The following is a 19,391-nucleotide window of genomic DNA, read 5'->3' on the forward strand; positions in this document are numbered from 1 at the left end:
AGTCCTCATTGATACCATTAGGCTGCAGGGTTCCCAAGCGGAACATGAGTTGCTGTTCCCGCAACCTTCGGGTGGCATCATTGTGGCACTGCAGGAGGCCCATGATGGACATGTCATCTAAAGAATGGGAGGGGGTGTGGAAATGGTTTGCGACTGGGAGGTGCAGTTGTTTATTGTGAACTGAGCGGAGGTGTTCTGCAAAGCGGTCCCCAAGCCTCCGCTTGATTTCCCCAATGTAGAGGAAGCCACGCCGGTACAGTGGATGCAGTACACCACATTGGCAGATGTGCAGGTGAACACCTGCTTAATATGGAAAGTCATCTTGGGGCCTGGGATAGGGGTGAGGGAGGAGGTGTGGGGGCAAGTGTAGCATTTCCTGCGGTTGCAGGGGAAGGTGCCGGGCGTGGTGGGATTGGAGGGCAGTGTGGAGCAAACAAGGGAGTCACGGAGAGCGTGGTCTCTCCGGAAAGCAGACAGGGGTGGGGATGGAAAAATGTCTTGGGTGTTGGGGTCAGATTTTAGATGGCGGAAGTGTCGGAGGATGATGCGTTGTATCCGGAGGTTGGTGGGGTGGTATGTGAGAACAAGGGGGATCCTCTTTGGGCGTTTGTGGCGGGGGCGGGGTGTGAAGGATGTGTTGCGGGAAATGTGGGAGACGCGGTCAAGGGCGTTCTCGACCACTGTGGGGGGAATGTTGCGGTCCTTGAAGAACTTGGACATCTGGGATGTGCGGGAGTGGAATGCCTCATCGTGGGAGCAGATGCGGCGGAGGCAGAGGAATTGGGAATAGGGGATGGAATTTTTGCAGGAGGGTGGGTGGGAGGAGGTGTATCCTAGGTAGCTGTGGGAGTCGGTGGGCTTGAAATGGACATCAGTTACAAGCTGGTTGCCTGAGATGGAGACTGAGAGATCCAGGAAGATGAGGGATGTGCTGGAGATGGCCCAGGTGAACTGAAGGTTGGGGTGGAAGGTGTTGGTGAAGTGGATGAACTGTTTGAGCTCCTCTGGGGAGCAAGAGGTGGCGCCGATACAGTCATCAATGTAACGGAGGAAGAGGTGGGGTTTGGGGCCTGTGTAGGTGCGGAGGAGGGACTGTTCCACGTAACCTACAAAGAGGCAGGCATAGCTGGGGCCCATGCGGGTGCCCATGGCCACCCCCTTAGTCTGTAGGAAGTGGGAGGAATCGAAAGAGAATCGAACAGTTCATCCACTTCACCAACACCTTCCACCCCAACCTTCAGTTCACCTGGGCCATCTCCAGCACATCCCTCACCTTCCTGGATCTCTCAGTCTCCATCTCAGGCAACCAGCTTGTAACTGATGTCCATTTCAAGCCCACCGACTCCCACAGCTACCTAGAATACACCTCCTCCCACCCACCCTCCTGCTAAAATTCCATCCCCTATTTCCAATTCCTCCGCCTCCGCCGCATCTGCTCCCACGATGAGGCATTCCACTCCCGCACATCCCAGATGTCCAAGTTCTTCAAGGACCGCAACTTTCCCCCCACAGTGGTCGAGAACGCCCTTGACCGCGTCTCCCACATTTCCCGCAACACATCCCTCACACCCCGCCCCCGCCACAAACGCCCAAAGAGGATCCCCCTCGTTCTCACACACCACCCCACCAACCTCCGGATACAATGCATCATCCTCCGACACTTCCGCCATCTACAATCCGACCCCAACACCCAAGACATTTTTCCATCCCCACCCCTGTCTGCTTTCCAGAGAGACCACGCTCTCCGTGACTCCCTTGTTCGCTCCACACTGCCCTCCAACCCCACCACACCCGGCACCTTCCCCTGCAACCGCAGGAAATGCTACACTTGCCCCCACACCTCCTCCCTCACCCCTATCCCAGGCCCCAAGATGACTTTCCACATTAAGCAGAGGTTCACCTGCACATCTGCCAATGTGGTGTACTGCATCCATTGTACCCGGTGTGGCTCCCTCTACATTGGGGAAACCAAGCGGAGGCTTGGAGACCGCTTTGCAGTACACCTCCGCTCGGTTCGCAATAAGCAACTGCACCTCCCAGTCGCAAACCATTTCCACTCCCCCTCCCATTCTTTAGATGACATGTCCATCATGGGCCTCCTGCAGTGCCACAATGATGCCACCCGAAGGTTGCAGGAACAGCAACTCATATTCCACTTGGGAACCCTGCAGCCCAATGGTATCAATGTGGACTTCACCAGCTTCAAAATCTCCCCTTCCCCCACCGCATCCCAAAACCACCCCAGTTCATCCCCTTCCCACACTGCACCACACAACCAGCCCAGCTCTTCCCCTCCACGCACTGCATCCCAAAACCAGTCCAACCTGTCTCTGCCTCCCTAACCTGTTCTTCCTCTCACCCATCCCTTCCTCCCACCCCAAGCTGCACCTCCATCTCCTACGTACTAACCTCATCCCACCTCCTTGACCTGTCCGTCTCCCCTGGACTGACCTATCCCCTGCCTACCTCCCCACCTATCTTCTTTTCTCTCCATCTTCGGTCCGCCTCCCCCTCTGTCCCTATTTATTCCAGAACACTCACCCCATCTCCCTCTCTGATGAAGGGTCTAGGCCCGAAACGTCAGCTTTTGTGCTCCTGAGATGCTGCTGGGCCTGCTGTGTTCATCCAGCCTCACATTTTATTATCTTTGATTCTCCAGCACTGCAGGTCCCATTATCACTGCTCTCAACATTTGTCATTTTATCCACATGTGAATATCTGATGAGCCAAAAAGAAGTCAGTCATATGAAAACCCAATCCCGGAGCTGAGTTTGGCCACTCTTTGAAATCTGTCTCCGTTGTCAGTTTCAAAAATACAAGAGTATTTCCCAGCATTAGCACAGATCTTGACATAGACGGGCATTCTACACTTTGTGTGACGGTAGAAAAGATGGGAATTTTCATCCTGTTTACTTCATACCAGAGAATGGTGGAATCTTACCGCACAGAAGGAGACCATTTGGCCCACCATGTCTTTGCTGGCTCCCTCAGAAAAAGCTGCCCAACCTTTTCCCTATCACCCTGTACGTGTGCACTTTATCATCATCACACTCTCAGGTCACAGATCTCACTTCCACTGTTCGCAAAAAGAAACAGGTCAGATTAGGTCATTGTTCCAACAGCAAATCATCAGTTTCTGATCAGAGAGGGATTTGCCGTTTATAATTATGTGCAGGGAAGAGTCCAATCACTGGGCTGCCATCATCAACCCACTAGCAGATCACTAACAAGATTGTGTTGAGAAAGTGTATTTGTTTAGAAACAGCTCTCCCATGGCAATCATTGCTTCACAATGGGATCCAGATGTGTCTTTTGTTGGTAAAATGATGTACAGAATGAATCAGGCACCTGTGTACAAAAGTACCGCTTTTCCAAGGCTCCTTCAGCAAGCCCTCCATCTGATAATTGACTTTCTGTATTTTAATGAAGTGGGTGATAAATTATTCATTTTCTGAAAGCTGCCCCTCTTTCATGGCCCTCAGATTCTAACACTGAGGTGTGATATTAATGAGGCCAGCTTAGGGTTTTGGGAAGTGGCTGAACATTGTGGTTACACTGGGATTTGATTCTGCAAGGATTGAGAATTGTTCTGATCGCAGCAGTTCCTCAGTGAAAACCCTTGTGAAAGGTTACATTGATTTGGATAAACATTGTTCCCTCTTTAACTGGCAGCTGTCATTAATTACACAGCAAAATTCACAAAAAGCACCTGACCAATGGCCATTGTCCATGCGAACAGGGTGTGCCAACCTGTGTTGAAACAGGCCACTCAGCCCGTCAATTCTGTTCTGGGTTTTCTGCTCTGTATGAATCTTGTCCGTAACCACCATCTCCTTTGCATGTCAACTGGAAAAGTCAGGGGGCCAAAGGTAGCCTAGACAATAGACAATGCATACAGGAGATGACTAGACCTTGTGCACTGAAACAGGATTAGTAGTGAAGGTGCACCGGGGTGGCAATGGCCATAACATGATTGAATTTTATTTTCAGTTTGAGGGAGAGAGGAGTGGATCTGTAACCTTTCCTTTAACTATAAATAAAAACAAATATATGGTCATTAAAGGAGAGTTGGCTGAAGGGAATTGACAAATTAGCCGAAAGGGTTTGTCACTAGAGATGCAGTGGGATATATTTAAGGGGGTATTTCAAAATGTGCAGAACTAATACACTATAAGAAAATTTCCAAAAGACGAACATACCATCCTCAGATGTCATAGATTAACAATATCTTAGAATCCCTACAGTGCAGAAGGAGAAAGCATGTATTCGTACAAAGACAGGTGATAAATTAGGAGATTGGACAGAATATAAAAACAGCAAAGAATGACTAAAAAATTAATAAAGAGTAGAAAATTAGAAGGCAAGAGAGAGATAGCCAGAAAAATAAAAAAAAAACAAATAGCAAGCGTTTTTATAATTATCTAGGAAGTAGAAAAGTTATCAAAGTGAGAATGGGTTCTATGGAAAGTGAGACTGGTGAATTGATAATTAAGAATAAGGAAATGGCAGATGAACTGAACAGGTTTTTCGCATCAGTCTTCACTGTAGAGGACACCAATAACATCCCAGAGGCAGCAATTAAACCCGGAAATGGGAGGGAATTCAGAGAAGGTTTTCTAGGCCAATACTTGGAATGGGCGGGTTATCCGAGTTAGTGGTAGGATTGCCAGGCACTATGTTTGAATTGGATGAGGCCACATGGCCATCATTATTCTCCTGCTCATTATGTGACTAAAAATGCGAACACACATGGTGTTTGCTCCAAAGAGCAGCTCAGTTGTGGAGGTTTGCCTGCTGACCATCAAATGGAATCAGTAGGAAGCGTCACTGAAGATCTTTCCTTCCTGCTTTGTACAGTGAAGATTGGGACAATGGTTTTTGAACTGAGATTCCCCATTCCCAAACCACATTCTCTGACATTCCAGGTTATATTCTCATGGCAAAGAGAGAGGGCTTGATACTGATAAATGACCTTACCTTCTTTCAAAGAATGAAGAGCAACATGTCAGCTATTCTATCCGACGTGAAATTCTCAGCTGTATCCTCTCCTGTAGATATTGGTACATTTTCCATGTTTTTCCCAATAGATCCAGTACTTTCTTTCTTAATTATCCTTACTGCTGGTGTGGCCTGGTGATCTGTGTTAATCAGGAACTTTATTGATGCTTCCTGTGTTTCTCAGTTTGAGCGATTTCCTACATTTGCCTCAGCAAAGATTGTGCTCAGTTGAATACTCTGTGATACACACAGACCCAGGTTGCCATGATGTAGAGATGCTGGTGTTGGACTGGGGTGGACAAAGTTCGAAAGCTTGCAATTTCAAATAAACCTGTTGGACCATAACCTGCTGTCGTGTGACTTCTGACCTGGACCTGGGTTGAGTATTGATCCAGCCTCTCTCTTTCTTTCTTTGTAGCCCTCCTTTTACAGGACCTGATCCAATTCAAATTTACAACATGATTTTGAGAGGAATGGAGAAAGTGGACTTTCCGAAGCGAATTTCCAAGCGACCTGAGGATCTGATCAGGAAACTCTGCAAGTGAGTAAACATGATCCTTTACTACAAAATGATGGTCAGAAACAGCAGCTGCAGCGTAGCTTTTCCCAAAGAGACCCAACGAATGCACAAACCTTTTAATCCTTCATATTTTTATTGAGCGTGCTGTTTATTTTTTTATATATCTGAGCCAGATTAACTTCATTTTCTCTTCCTTGACACTGGTGTCTCTGGCAAGGCCAGTACTTATTGCCTATCCCTAATTGCCCTTAAACTGAGTGGCTTGCTGGGTCATTTCCGAGGTTAGTTAAGAATCAAGCATATTCCTATGGGCTGAGAATCACATGCAGGTCATGTATGTCTCACAGTCAATAGCTCACTCTGGGAGTTGGTTAGCACAGTTGGCTGAATGGCTGGTTTGACATGGAGAATGATGCCAACAGCCTGTATTCAATTCCTGCACTGACTTGAGACTACATGAAGTCATATCTTCTCAGTCTCTCCCCTTGCCTGAAGTGTGGTGACCCTCAGGTTAAACTGGTTGTCTCTGTAATGGAAGAGCAGCCCTCTGGGACTATGGTATCTCAATTATACTTTTAAGAGACATGTTCATCATATCATTACTGCATCATAACATGTGACTTGAGGTCATAAAGATCTCAGACTCCTTCTTAAGCTCAAACACTTGAAGCATGACCCACTGATGAGCTGAGAATGTAATGTCTTGTACATATTAATTTCTTATGTTACAAAGGATAACGTAAGCATTGCCATTTCAAGTAAAAGATACCCTGCTACAGACAAACACACATCAGCCCAGAGCAACAGAATTCGTTCCCTAAAGGGCAGTAGCAATCAGATAGGTTTTTACAACAATTAATGGCAATGTTAGGCAAGGATAGTAGTGGTAAGTTGTGTGTGGAGTCAGATGAGATAGGGGAAGCGCTAAATGAATATTTTTCAACAGTATTCACTCTAGAAAACGACAATGTTGTCGAGGAGAATACTGAGATACAGGCTACTAGACCAAGTGGGATTGAGGTTCACAAGGAAGAGGTATTAGAAATCCTTCAGAGGGTCAAGATAGATAAGTCCCCTAGGAAGACCGGGAGGAGATTGCCGAGCCTTTGGCATTGATCTTTAACTCATCATAGTCTACAGGAATAGTGCCAGATGACTGGAGGATAGCAAATGTGGTTCCCCTGTTCAAGAAGGGGAGTAGAGACAACCCTGGTAATTATAGACCAGTCAGCCTTACCTCAGTTGTTGGTAAAGTATTGGAAAAGGTTATAAGGGATAGGATTTATAATCATCTAGAAAAGAATAAATTGATTAGGGACAGTCAGCACGGTTTTGTTAAGGGAAGGTCGTGCCTCACAAACCTTATTGAGTTCTTTGAGAAGGTGACCAAACAGGTAGATGAGAGTAAACCAGTTGATGTGGTGTATATGGATTTCAGCAAGGCGTTCGATAAGGTTCCCCACAATAGGCTATTGTACAAAATGCAGAGGAATGGAATTGTGGGAGATAAAGCAGTTTGGATTGGAAATTGGCTTGCTGAAAGAAGACAGAGGGTGGTAGTTGATGGGAAATGTTCATCCTGGAGACCAGTTACTGGTGGTGTACTGCAAGGGTCGGTGTTGGGTCCACTGCTGTTTGTCGTTTTTATAAATGACCTGGATGAGGGCGTAGAAGGATGGGTTAGTAAATTTGCAGACGACACTAAGGTCGGTGGAGTTGTGGATAGTGACAAAGGATGCTGTAGGTTGCAAAGAGACATAGATAAGTTGCAGAGCTGGGCTGAGAGGTGGCAAATGGAGTTTAATGCAGACAAGTGTGAGGTGATGCACTTTGGTGGGAGTAACCGGAAGGCAAAGTACAGGGCTAATGGTAAGATTCTTAGCAGTGTAGATGAACAGAGAGATCTCGGGTCCATGTACACAGATCCTTGAAAGTTGCCACCCAGTTTGACAGGGCTGTTAAGAAGGCATACAGTGTTTTAGCTTTTATTAATAGAGGGATCGAGTTCCGGAACCAAGAGGTTATGGTGAAGCTGTACAAAACTCTGGTACGGCCGCACTTGGAGTATTGTGTACAGTTCTGGTCACCGCATTATAAGAAGGATGTGGAAGCTTTGGAAAGGGTGCAGAGGAGATTTACTAGGATGTTGCCTGGTATGGAGGGAAGGTCTTACGAGGAAAGGCTGAGGGACTTGAGGCTGTTTTCATTAGGGAGAAGAAGGTTGAGAGGTGACTTAATTGAAACATATAAAATAATCAGAGGGTTAGATAGGGTGGATAGGGAGACCCTTTTTCCTAGGATGGTGACGCCGAGCACGAGGGGACATAGCTTTAAATTGACGGGTGAAAGATATAGGACAGATGTCAGAGGTAGTTTCTTTGCTCAGAGAGTAGTAAGGGAATGGAACGCTTTGCCTGCAACGGTAGTAGATTCACCAACTTTAGGTACATTTAAGTCGTCATTGGACAAGCATATGGACGTACATGGAATAGTGTAGGTTAGATGGGCTTCAGATCGGTATGACAGGTCGGCACAACATCGAGGGCTGAAGGGCCTGTACTGTGCTGTAATGTTCTATGTTCTATGTTACTGAAAGTAGCTTTTGGCTGTAGGATTTGAATCTGAAAGCCAACAGCTGCTCTGGGAGGGTTTGAACCAGTGACCCCCATAACATTAGCCTAGGCCTCTAGATTAGCTGGCTGTCAACATTACCACTAGTCCAGCAGCCCATCCTCTTAGAGTCCACATTCTTTCCTTTGTGAAGGCTAATGTGAAGAATTCATTTAAACCATCTGCCATACCTTCGATATGTTCCTAATCAAACTGTTCAGAAATATTATTACACACCTCTGGAACAGATGGGATTTGTACCTGGGCCTCCTGTCTCAGAGGGATATACACTACCACTGCACCCCAAGTGCCTTCCTCTGCTGCTTTGATTTTCATGATGCATTCATTCAATTTATCACTAATGAACTACCTTTTATCTTTCCACTGGGTCCTTACTCCTTTCCACCAATGTCTTCAATTAATTACTAAATTATGGCCTTCTGTTTTCTAACTTTTTTCAATCATCTTCAAATGTTGCATTGATTTCAATCCTTGTGATTTTGAAAGTCCTTTTCTGCTTGTTCTCTTAAGTTTCATCAGGTCTCACAACCTAACGGCAGTTTGCACATTATCTCTTAAGTTAACCTGAAACATGATTCCATCTGTCCTCTTGCTATGATTTTCCAGCGAATTTATCCTGAGGAATTTCATGTAACTGCAAGATTTTCTTACATGGGATTGATCCTCAATTTCAGCCTAAATTCTTAACACATGCATCAGTCCAAGGGAACCAGTTGCCAGGAGTTAAGAGCCACTTTTAATAAATGTGTCAGTCTCCATCAGAATGAGTCATTTCAGTTTTGACGAAAATACTTTTAAACTTTCCAGAGATTATCCAACCTGCTGCTTATTTCCAATATTTTAAGAATCACATGGAACTTTTGCTTCATGTTTCAAAGAGAAGTTTGTCATTTAATTATGGTATGTTTGCTGAACAGATTACAGATTTGAAACTGATTTTTGCACCATGTTCATATTTTAACCAGTCTGTTTAATAATTGTGCAGAGCTAATCCAACGGAGAGATTAGGAAACAAGAAGAATGGAATAAACGATATTCGCAAACACAAGTAAGTAATTGAATAGTTAAATGGAAATTCGATGAACAGAGCTGTGATCTTTGCGTAGCAATGAGGGTGTTGGTGGGAGCTTGAGGAGAAAAGGAGGAGTAAGCTGAAATGATGTGGTGCAAAAAAGCAGAATTTCATAGACTGGAAGAGTGGCTGTCTAAAAAAAATCAGTAAAAGGCTAGGAGCCTGTTGAAAATTTCAGTTCTGAGCATGATCAATTTTTGAGGAGAGAAGGGTGGCAAGTCTTTTAGAGCCACAGCCAGTAACTGGAATTAAGATACAGATCAGGTATGATCGCATTGGATGATGGACTAAACAGGAGGGACTGATTGGTCTCCTCCTGTTCCTGCAAACAAGGTTGCGAACAAAAAGCACTCCGCTATACTGGGCTGCACTGCCAAACTCGTCTGCTGATGTTCACCACATTCTCAGTCAGAGTCACCACTGTGCTGTATGCAAGGCAGCCACACCTGACCTCTCAGACTGGTAACATCCCCATGCCATCAACAGCAAATCCCCAGACACTGCATGGCCAGGTTTGTGAACTGAGTGGCTGTGGGCCACATTCACACCAGCAGTGCAGAACCTGCTCTGTCAGCTTCGCTGGGTCTGCACTGGGAATGAATGGGAGCAATGTCCTTAATAGTAATCTTCTCCTTGATCAACACAAAATTCATTGTAAAAACGACTCAAATATAAAACAAAACAGCTGTAACTGCGCCAGTGAGGTGGCATAGTCTCTGTAGATAACTCCTGTTAGGATACCAGGAGAAACTCTTTACCCAAGAACAGGGAAAATGTGGAACTCGCTCCCACAGGGTGTGGTTGAGTGTTGATACAAACATATATAACAGGAACAGAAGCAGGAGTAGGCCATTCGGCTGTTTGAGTCTGCTGTATTATTTTGATCTGATTGTAACTTCAAATTGATAAAAACATGAGAAATAGGAGCAGGAACAGGCCATCTGGCCCTTTGTGCCTGCTCCACCATTCAATAAGATCATGGCTGATTTTTTAGGGGCCTCAGCTCCACTTTCCTGCCCATTCACTGCAACCCTTAATTCCTTTACTGTTCAAAAATCTATCTGTGTCTTAAAAACATTCAACAAGGCAGCTTCAACTGCTAATATAACAAGGTGTAGAGCTGGATGAACACAGCAGGCCAAGCAGCATCATAGGAGCAGGAAAGCTGATGTTTCGAGCCTACACCCTTCTTCAGAAATGGGAGAGGGGAAGGAGGTTCTCAAAAATAGATAGGGAGAGAGGGCGAGTTTCAGAACTTCCTTCTCCTCCCCGATTTCTGAAGAAGGGTCTAGGTCCGAAACGTTAGCTTTTCTGCTCCCCTAATGCTGCTTGGCCTGCTGTGTTCATCCAGCTCTACACGTTGTTATCTCAGATTCTCCAGCATCTGCAGTTGCTACTATCTCAGCCTCTACTGCTTCACAGGGCAGAGAATTCCACAGATTTGCAATCCTTTGGGTGAAGAAATTCTTCCTCAACTCAGTCCTAAATCTTCTCCTCCTTGTTCTGAGGCTATGCCCTATTCCCACCTACTGCTGATAACCTTTCAACTCCTTGCTTACATTTTAGGAGGAAGCTGGATAAATGCTGAGGAAGATACGAGTGGTATGATCTACAGAGGCACAGAGAATGGTCCAGTTGGGCTGACTGTGGTTCTGTTCTGTACAAACTGATACAGAGAAGGTGATCAGAAACTTTGAATTAACAGTGAAAAAATTCAACGAGAAAGCAGCCACCACTATACCATGAGCAGAATCTAGTTAATAAGTTTCAATGAGTAATTAATGAGTTCTGACAGAGGGTCACTGGACCCAAAATGTTAACTTGTTTCTTTGTCTCTTCAGATGCTGCCAAACTTTCTGAGTTTCTCCAGCACTTTCTATTTCTTGTTTTTAATTCATGGATCTTCCAATAACATCACATCTGGGCCACATAGGTCCAGGAGAAAGGAAGAGAGAGAGAAAGAAAGGAATGTTGGAACAAAGACTGTTATTGAGAGGAACATGTTGTTGATGCTGGGGCACATGCTAAATGATGGGAAACAAGCCATTGATTTGCGAACGCCAACCAGGCAGTTAGTGAGAGGGAGACTTTGAAGGAGTAAAGATGACTTTTATTCCCATTTTCATTCCATTCTGCTCCTTTCCCAAGTGTTTGAGATTCTGATCTTTGAGCTCAGTTTGCCGTAGAAAACCTCTGTCAAAAATAATTACAGCTGTGAGGCGTTCAGACACATTTGCGTGGGTGAGGCGCTTTATAAATGCAAAGCATGCAGGAAAGATCAAGGTAAAAATTGAAGCACTTTGCACTGTTCAGTTATTGGGCAACAAAAGCTTTGATCTTCAGTGGAAGAAAGCCATTGTCCTTGCTTTCTGAATCGGCATATTGTTCTCAGAGAGGGTGCGAGCTGCCAGTTTCTCATTGGCAGTTGCTACTTCATGTGAATGATCTTTGCAGAATTAATTACTTTTGAGCCTAATAATCAGCACCAATTCACCGTGGGCATCGTTCATTCTGTACTAGGTGGTTTCAAGGCTTTGACTGGGAAGGACTCAGGAGTCGGAAGATGAAGTCTGCTCTTCAAAGAGAGGTAAATGTTGGCTTCACACTGGCTCTGAGTTGGGCATACCCTTAATGTTGCTCTTCTCATTTCTGAAATAAGGAAAATATTTGTGAAAATGCAGGGAAATTTCAAGCCTATCAAACCCACTCCAACATTTATTGCGATCTCAGCTGATCAAACACTAAACCCATTATTTACCCACTCTAACTCCATTGGTAAGCAGAAATCTTTTCATCTCTTCTTTAACTATCCTAAGCTTCCACAGTCGTTTGGGGCAGAGAATTCCGAAGATCCACCACCTCTGATTAAAATATATTCTCCTATTCTTATCTGTAGTAGATTCCTCCTTACTTTTAAATTGCACCCCTGGTTCTAGATTCCTCAGACATCTTACTGTCTATTTTTTAATGTGTTTTTTATATGAGCACTAACAAAGATTGTCAGTGTCAACAAGTTAAATTTCTTCACTTCTCCCTTCAAATTCCAAAACAATTTACAAGGGGAAGAAACTAAAAACAAAGAGAGAACAGAATAAATGTCGGCTTCACATTCCTCCTTGATTGAATCCACTTTGTTTTCCTTGAGCAGATTTGAATTGTCAGTAAATTCCTCCTGGATTCTCTGGCTTCTCTACTGAACTCAGCTAATCTCCCCTGTCAGTAATTCTCCATCTTTTTGTTCAGTCTGTTGCCCTCACCATCTCCTCCCATTACCTGCCTGTTTCCTGAGTGAAAAATCACCAGACTCTGCCACGGCCTCATTTTACAGTCTGTTCCAGTCAGGGGCCTTCAACAGGAACACTGTCAGAGTCCCAGCCACAATGGCCCATATCAATACATGCTAATCCCAAGGTTTCTCTTACATTTCCCTTCCCATTCTACAGGCTACGATGGCTTGTAACTTTCCAGCGATCTGCCCTTTCCTTTATCTCAGATCCCAATAACGTTTGGGCAGCAAGCATTGCTGGTCAGCCAAGTTCTGTCAATATCCTGAGGGTTAGCATTGACTCAAAACTGAGCCAGAATAGCCATATAAATATTGTGACTACAAGAGCAGGTCAGAGACTAGGAATCCTGTAGCAAGTAACTCTCCTTCTATCTCACCAAAGATGGTCCACCAGCTACAAGGCACATTGATGGAATACTCCCCACTTGCCTGGATGGGTGTAGCTCCAACAATGCTTAAGAAGCTTGATACCATCCAGGACAAAGCAGCCCACTTGATTGGCACCACATCCACTCCTGCCGCCACTAACACTCAGTAGTAGCAGTGTATACCACCTACAAGATGCACTGCAGAAATTCATCAAGGTTCCTTTACAATGCCTTCCAAACTCACGACCATCAAAATGGTAAAAGTTACCATAGTCCTATTCTCTCAGTGGGCAGAGTGTGGACTGGAGGTGAGTTTAACCTAAGGGTCACTATGCCTCAGGTGAGGGATGAGGTGGAGTAAGTAGGACCTATCATGGTAGCCTCAGTGAGTTCAGAAATTGAACCTATACTGTTGACCTCACTCTGAATTACAAACCATCTATTCAACCAAGTGGGGTAACCAGACCCACATCAAGAAGGCCAAGTGCAGCAGAATGCCATTGGGAACACCACCCCCTGCAAGCTCCCCTCCAAGTCACTGACTATCTTGACTTGGAAATATATCGCTGTTCCTTCAGTGTCACTGGGTTAAAATCCTATAATTCCCTCCCTAATGGCATTGAAGGGTTACCTACAGCAGACAGACTGCAGCAGTTCCAAAAGGAACCTCACCATCACATTCTCCAGGACAGTTAGAGATGGGCAATAATTGCTGGTCCAGCCAATGACACCCATATTCCTTGAATTAATACATTGGAGCCTCTCTCACTATCAATAGTTCCAGATTACAACATTCAGATCAAAGAGTATGTTGCCATAGCTATTCAGCATCCCCAATGACCCTGAGTAAATGTAACAATCTATTAATCCTTTCATTATATTTAACAATTCAATTAGAGTCCCTCAGTTTTTTCAATGCTCAGGAATGCAAGCTTAGTCTGTGCAGCTTATCCTCCTGCTATAACCCCTTTTAGCCCCAGTATCATTCTCTCATAACATTTTCCTGATCCTTTTCCTTAAGTTGAAAGGACCAGTGGATCACAGCAACTTTGACAGCTTCACTCCAGAGACGGAAGAGCCCATGGATGAGTTCTCTGGTTGGGATGAAGACTTTTGAGGAGGGCTCCCCGCACCCTGGGATGAATGAGCTGAAGAAGGAAAACTCCAGGAACCAGAGACAGAATCAAACAATGATCTCTGATAAGCTTTCCCTTAAAGAAACAACTCCTTTCCAGTCTGGTCATTTTCTTTTTGAGACTGAATGTGCCAGCAGTTTGCAAGTGTCTCTATCTCATTTGGGGTGCGGTGAGTGGGTGTAAGTGAAGGCAGTGGGTTTAAGATGCAAGGGGAGCTGCTGACTGGCCGCAGTTCCACATTACACTTGGAACACCTTCACATGGTTTGTGAGTTGACTTCACCAATGGAACAAAGCTGAGTTTTGTCATTAGCTTCCTGTTTGAGGGACAATGAGCAGGAAATGAACAGGACACCTGGGCTATAAGCATGTGACAGGTTCTGGTGGGCTTTACTGCCATTGCGTAATTATCCTTGGGCAGGAACTGACTAAAACCCCATCAAAAATACCAATAGCCTATCACTGTTGTAAGGGCCTTTCTTGCCTATAGTCAGGTAGTTATTGCAAAGCTTCAACGGTAAAGTTACAATGTAACACTTTTAAGTAAGAAAGAGAAATCAATGAGGCACACTTGAATGGTAATAGAACAGGTGGAGATTATTCAGCCCGTCAGTCTCTTCTGCTGTTCAGTTTGATTATAGCTGACTTTTTTCTTAATTTAATCAAGCAGCCTTGATTCTGTAATCTATAATATTTTTCCCCAAAAAGTACAAACAACCTCATTCCTGACATTTTCACTTGAATCAACAGCTTTAGAAAGAGTGATTCCCCAATAAATTTACTTCCTCAAAATTGGTTCAGTCTTGTACAATATGCATATTTTGCATACATTTTGTTAAAGGTGCAAATTATTAGACACATTGAAATTTGTGTAAATCAAACCTCAGTCCTTGGCAGTAACATTTTGCGTGCAATCAGGGAGAATTGCTGACATCAACTCAAGACTTCTGTGTTGTTTTATTTAATCAACCATTGGCTGTGTGATATAAATTATTATAATATTTAAAATGTTGTTAGGAACAAGTAAAAATTAAACCAATGAAGATTTCTCACAATCGTGACTGATTACAGAATGTTTTGGGCAGAAAAGGTTTACAAAGATATCACTCCACTTGGAGGGTTTAAGCTATCGGGAGAAGCTGAATAGGCTGGGGATATTTTCCCACGCGTGTCCAAGGATGAGGGGTGACCTTATTGAGGTTGATAAAATCATGAGGGACATGGATAAGGGGAATAGTGAAGGTCTTTCACCCACGGTAGGGAGTCGAAAACTAGAGGGCATAGGTTAAAGGTGGGAGGGGTAAGATTTAAAAGGGACCTAAGGGACAACCTTTTCGTGCAGAGGGTGATGCATGAATGAAATGAGCTGCCAGAGGAAGTGGTGGGTTGTGATAAGATTACAACATTTAAAAGGCATCTGGATGGTACATGAATAGGAAGGATTTGGGGAATGTGGGCCGAATGCTGGCAAATGGGACTAGGTTAATTTAGGATAATGGGAACTGCAGATGCTGGAGAATCCAAGATAATGAAGTGTGAGGCTGGATGAACACAGCAGGCCCAGCAGCATCTCAGGAGCACAAAAGCTGACGTTTCAGGCCTAGACCCTTCATCAGAGAGGGGGATGGGGTGAGGGTTCTGGAATAAATAGGGAGAGAGGGGGAGGTGGACCGAAGATGGAGAGAAAAGAAGATAGGTGGAGAGGAGAGTATAGGTGGGGAGGTAGGGAGGGTATAGGTCAGTCCAGGGAAGACGGACAGGTCAAGGAGGAGGGATGAGGTTAGTAGGTAGGAGATGGAGGTGCGGCTTGGGGTGGGAGGAAGGGATGGGTGAGAGGAAGAACAGGTTAGGGAGGCAGAGACAGGTTGGACTGGTTTTGGGATGCAGTGGGTGGAGGGGAAGGGCTGGGCTGGTTGTGTGGTGCAGTGGGGGGAGGGGACGAACTGGGCTGGTTTTGGGATGCGGTGGGGGAAGGGGAGATTTTGAAGCTGGTGAAGTCCACATTGATACCATTGGGCTGCAGGGTTCCCAAGTGGAATATGAGTTGCTGTTCCTGCAACCTTCGGGTGGCATCATTGTGGCACTGCAGGAGGCCCATGATGGACATGTCATCTAAAGAATGGGAGGGGGAGTGGAAATGGTTTGCGACTGGGAGGTGCAGTTGTTTATTGCGAACCGAGCGGAGGTGTTCTGCAAAGCGGTCCCCAAGCCTCCGCTTGGTTTCCCCAATGTAGAGGATGCCACACCGACTTTCCACATTAAGCAGAGGTTCACCTGCACATCTGCCAATGTGGTGTACTGCATCCACTGTACCGGTGTGGCTCACTCTACATTGGGGAAACCAAGCGGAGGCTTGGGGACCGCTTTGCAGAACACCTCCGCTCAGTTAACAATAAACAACTGCACCTCCCAGTCGCAAACCATTTCCACTCCCCCTCCCATTCTTTAGATGACATGTCCATCATGGGCCTCCTGCAGTGCCACAATGATGCCACCCGAAGGTTGCAGGAACAGCAACTCATATTCCGCTTGGGAACCCTGCAGCCCAATGGTATCAATGTGGACTTCACCAGCTTCAAAATCTCCCCTTCCCCCACCGCATCCAAAAACCAGCCCAGTTCATCCCCTCCCCCCACTGCACCACACAACCAGCCCAGCCCTTCCCCTCCACCCACTGCATCCCAAAACCAGTCCAACCTGTCTCTGCCTCCCTAACCTGTTCTTCCTCTCACCAATCCCTTCCTCCCACCCCAAGCCGCACCTCCATCTCCTACCTACTAACCTCATCCCTCCTCCTTGACCTGTCCGTCTTCCCTGGACTGACCTATACCCTCCCTGCCTCCCCACCTATACTCTCCTCTCCACCTATCTTCTTTTCTCTCCATCTTCGGTCCACCTCCCCCTCTCTCCCTATTTATTCCAGAACCCTCACCCCATCCCCCTCTCTGATGAAGGGTTTAGGCCCGAAACGTCAGCTTTTGTGTTCCTGAGATGCTGCTGGGCCTGCTGTGTTCATCCAGCCTCACATTTCATTATCTTTAATTTAGGATATCTGGTTGACATGGACAAGTTGGACTGAAGGGTCTGTTTCCAGCTGTCCAGCTGTATGAGTGTATGCCTGTTGAGAAGGAGTGTCCATCTTGTGTGCGCACTGAACATAGTCTCAGCGTAGCCTCTGTCTGCACTTTGTCCAAGAATCTGTATCTCGAACCTGCTGAAAGAAATGGTATTTTCTCAAACACACAGTAGGATAAATCTGGGTCTAGCCTACTGCAATGAACAGACCTAGATGACCCAGACTATCACCAGGACGAGGAACCTCTCTATCTTGCCAAATATGCCGAAAATCCTCAAGAGTTGAAATTCCCATCTTTTTGAGGTGACGGGTTTTGTGACAGTTTGGGATGCAGGTATCCTTGGTCCCTGGAAACAACTGGCCATTTCAATCACCAGCTGCCCCACCATTTAAATCCATTTTGTTGATCCCACTGTCTGAAACCGGAAATGTACAGAATAGACCAAATCAACGCAGATCATTTTAAGGTCAGTTATTTTAGACAACCAGGGTTTCTGTTTGGAGAGTTGCTGGTAAAATAGTGGATATGGTCCCAGGACATCTTTGCTGGTAGGGTAGAGTCGGGGGGAGGAAGCTTGTTCACTTACACTTTGGGCTTGTTAATAGTTGAGATGATTGTTCCTAAAAGCACTTGGAACTGTCAAACCTGTCAAGAAGCAGAATGTTGTGGGAAGTAAGGGAGGTAATTGTGAGACCCCTTGCAAAAATATTAGCATCATCAATAACTACGGGTGAGGATCCTGATGACTGGAGGGTGGTTAATGTTACACTTATGTTTAAGAAAGTTTGTAAGGAGAAACTGGGAGCCATAGTCCCTTGAGTCTGACTTCAGTTGTGGGTAAATTGTTGGAGGTGATTATAAGAGGTAGGATTTGTGGATATTTAGAGATGCAAAAATTGATTGGGATAGTCAGCATGGTTTTGTGCAAGGAAGGTTGTGTCTCACAAACTTGATTGAGTTTTTTGAGGAAGTTACCAAAACAATTGACAGTGGCAGAGCAATAGACGTTGTTTGTTTGGATTTTGGTAAGGCGTTTGACAAGATTCTGCATGGCAGACTAATTAGTAAAGTTAGATCACATGGGATTCAGGGTGAGCTTGTCAATTTGATACAAAATTAGTTTAATGGCAGGAGACAGAGTAGTGGTGGAGGGTTATTTTTTGTACTGGAGGCCTGTAACCAGTGGTGTTCCACAGGGATTGGTTCTGGGTCCTCTTTTGTTCGACATTTATATAAATGATTTGGATGAGAATAGTGAAGGCATGGTTAGTAAGTTTGTTGACGAAACCAAAATTGGTGGCATTGTGGATAGTGTAGAAGGTTTTCTAAGATTGCAAAGGGATCTTGATCAAATGGGTCAATGGACTGGAAAATGGCAGATGGAGTTCAATCTGGATGAATGCAAGGTATTGTATTTTGGTACAATAAACAAGGGTAGGATTTATAGAGTTAATGGTAGGGCCTTGGGTAGTTTTGTAGGGGTGCAGCTACATAATGCTTTAAAGGCTGTGTCACACATAGTTGGATGGTTAAAAAGGCATTTGGCATGTTTGTCTTCATTCGTCGGTCCTTTGAATGCAGGAATTGGGAGTCATGTTGAAGTACTTTAGGACGTTGAGGCCACTTCTGGAGTACTGTGTCCAGTACTGGTTGTCCAGTTAAGGGAAGGATATTTTAAAGCTGGACAGGTTTTAGAATGATGTTGCCAGGAATGGTAGGTTTGTGTTATAAAGAAAGACTGGATAGGCTGGAACCTTTTGGACTGGAGCGTAGGAGGTTAACCTGATAGAAGTTTATAAAATAATGAGAGGTATAGATGGAGTTAATGGTAGTTGGCTTTTCCCTAGGATGGGGGATTTCAAGACTAGGGGGAACATTTTTAAGGTGAGGGAAGAGAGATTTAAAAAAAGACCCTGAGGTAAATTTTTACACAGAGGCTGGATCATGTGTGGAATGAACTTCCTGAGGAAGTGGTGGACGTGGGTACAATTACAATGTTTAAAAGGCATTTGGATAAGTAGATGAATAGGAAAGGTTTGGGGGGTGATGGGCCAGGAGCAGGCAGATGGGACTTGTTTAGTTTGGGAGTATGGTCAGCATGGACTGGTTGGACCGAGCGATCTGTTTCTGTGCTGTATGACTCTATTACTCAATAAGTGTCAACCTTGTCAACACCTGTCAAACTGGGCTTGTATGGCCGAGAGTGCTTTTCTCAACAGAGTGAAATGTGCTGACTGGATCTTTAAGTCTCAGAAATTTACTTTCTTTCCTGTGAGTATGGGTACTTAGTGATACTCGGTGAGT

At 45.1% G+C, this 19,391-nt stretch overlaps 1 protein-coding gene across 3 annotated transcripts in view; it reads left to right on the forward strand.

Moving 5' to 3' along the window:
- Positions 1–15,022, forward strand: part of LOC125467563 (cGMP-dependent protein kinase 2) — a 53,487-nt gene extending 38,465 nt beyond the window's left edge. For all 3 annotated transcript variants that reach the window (XM_048563588.2, XM_048563589.2, XM_048563590.2), the window contains exons 16-19: positions 5,417–5,539; positions 9,135–9,197; positions 11,742–11,808; positions 13,897–15,022. In XM_048563588.2, coding sequence (XP_048419545.1) covers positions 5,417–5,539; positions 9,135–9,197; positions 11,742–11,808; positions 13,897–13,992 — 349 coding nt within the window. In that variant the 3' untranslated portion in view covers positions 13,993–15,022. The remainder of the gene's footprint in view (positions 1–5,416; positions 5,540–9,134; positions 9,198–11,741; positions 11,809–13,896) is intronic.
- The last annotated feature ends 4,369 nt before the right edge of the window (positions 15,023–19,391 follow it).

This window comes from Stegostoma tigrinum, chromosome 37, assembly GCF_030684315.1.
Source record: "Stegostoma tigrinum isolate sSteTig4 chromosome 37, sSteTig4.hap1, whole genome shotgun sequence".
Lineage (NCBI taxonomy): Eukaryota > Metazoa > Chordata > Chondrichthyes > Orectolobiformes > Stegostomatidae > Stegostoma > Stegostoma tigrinum.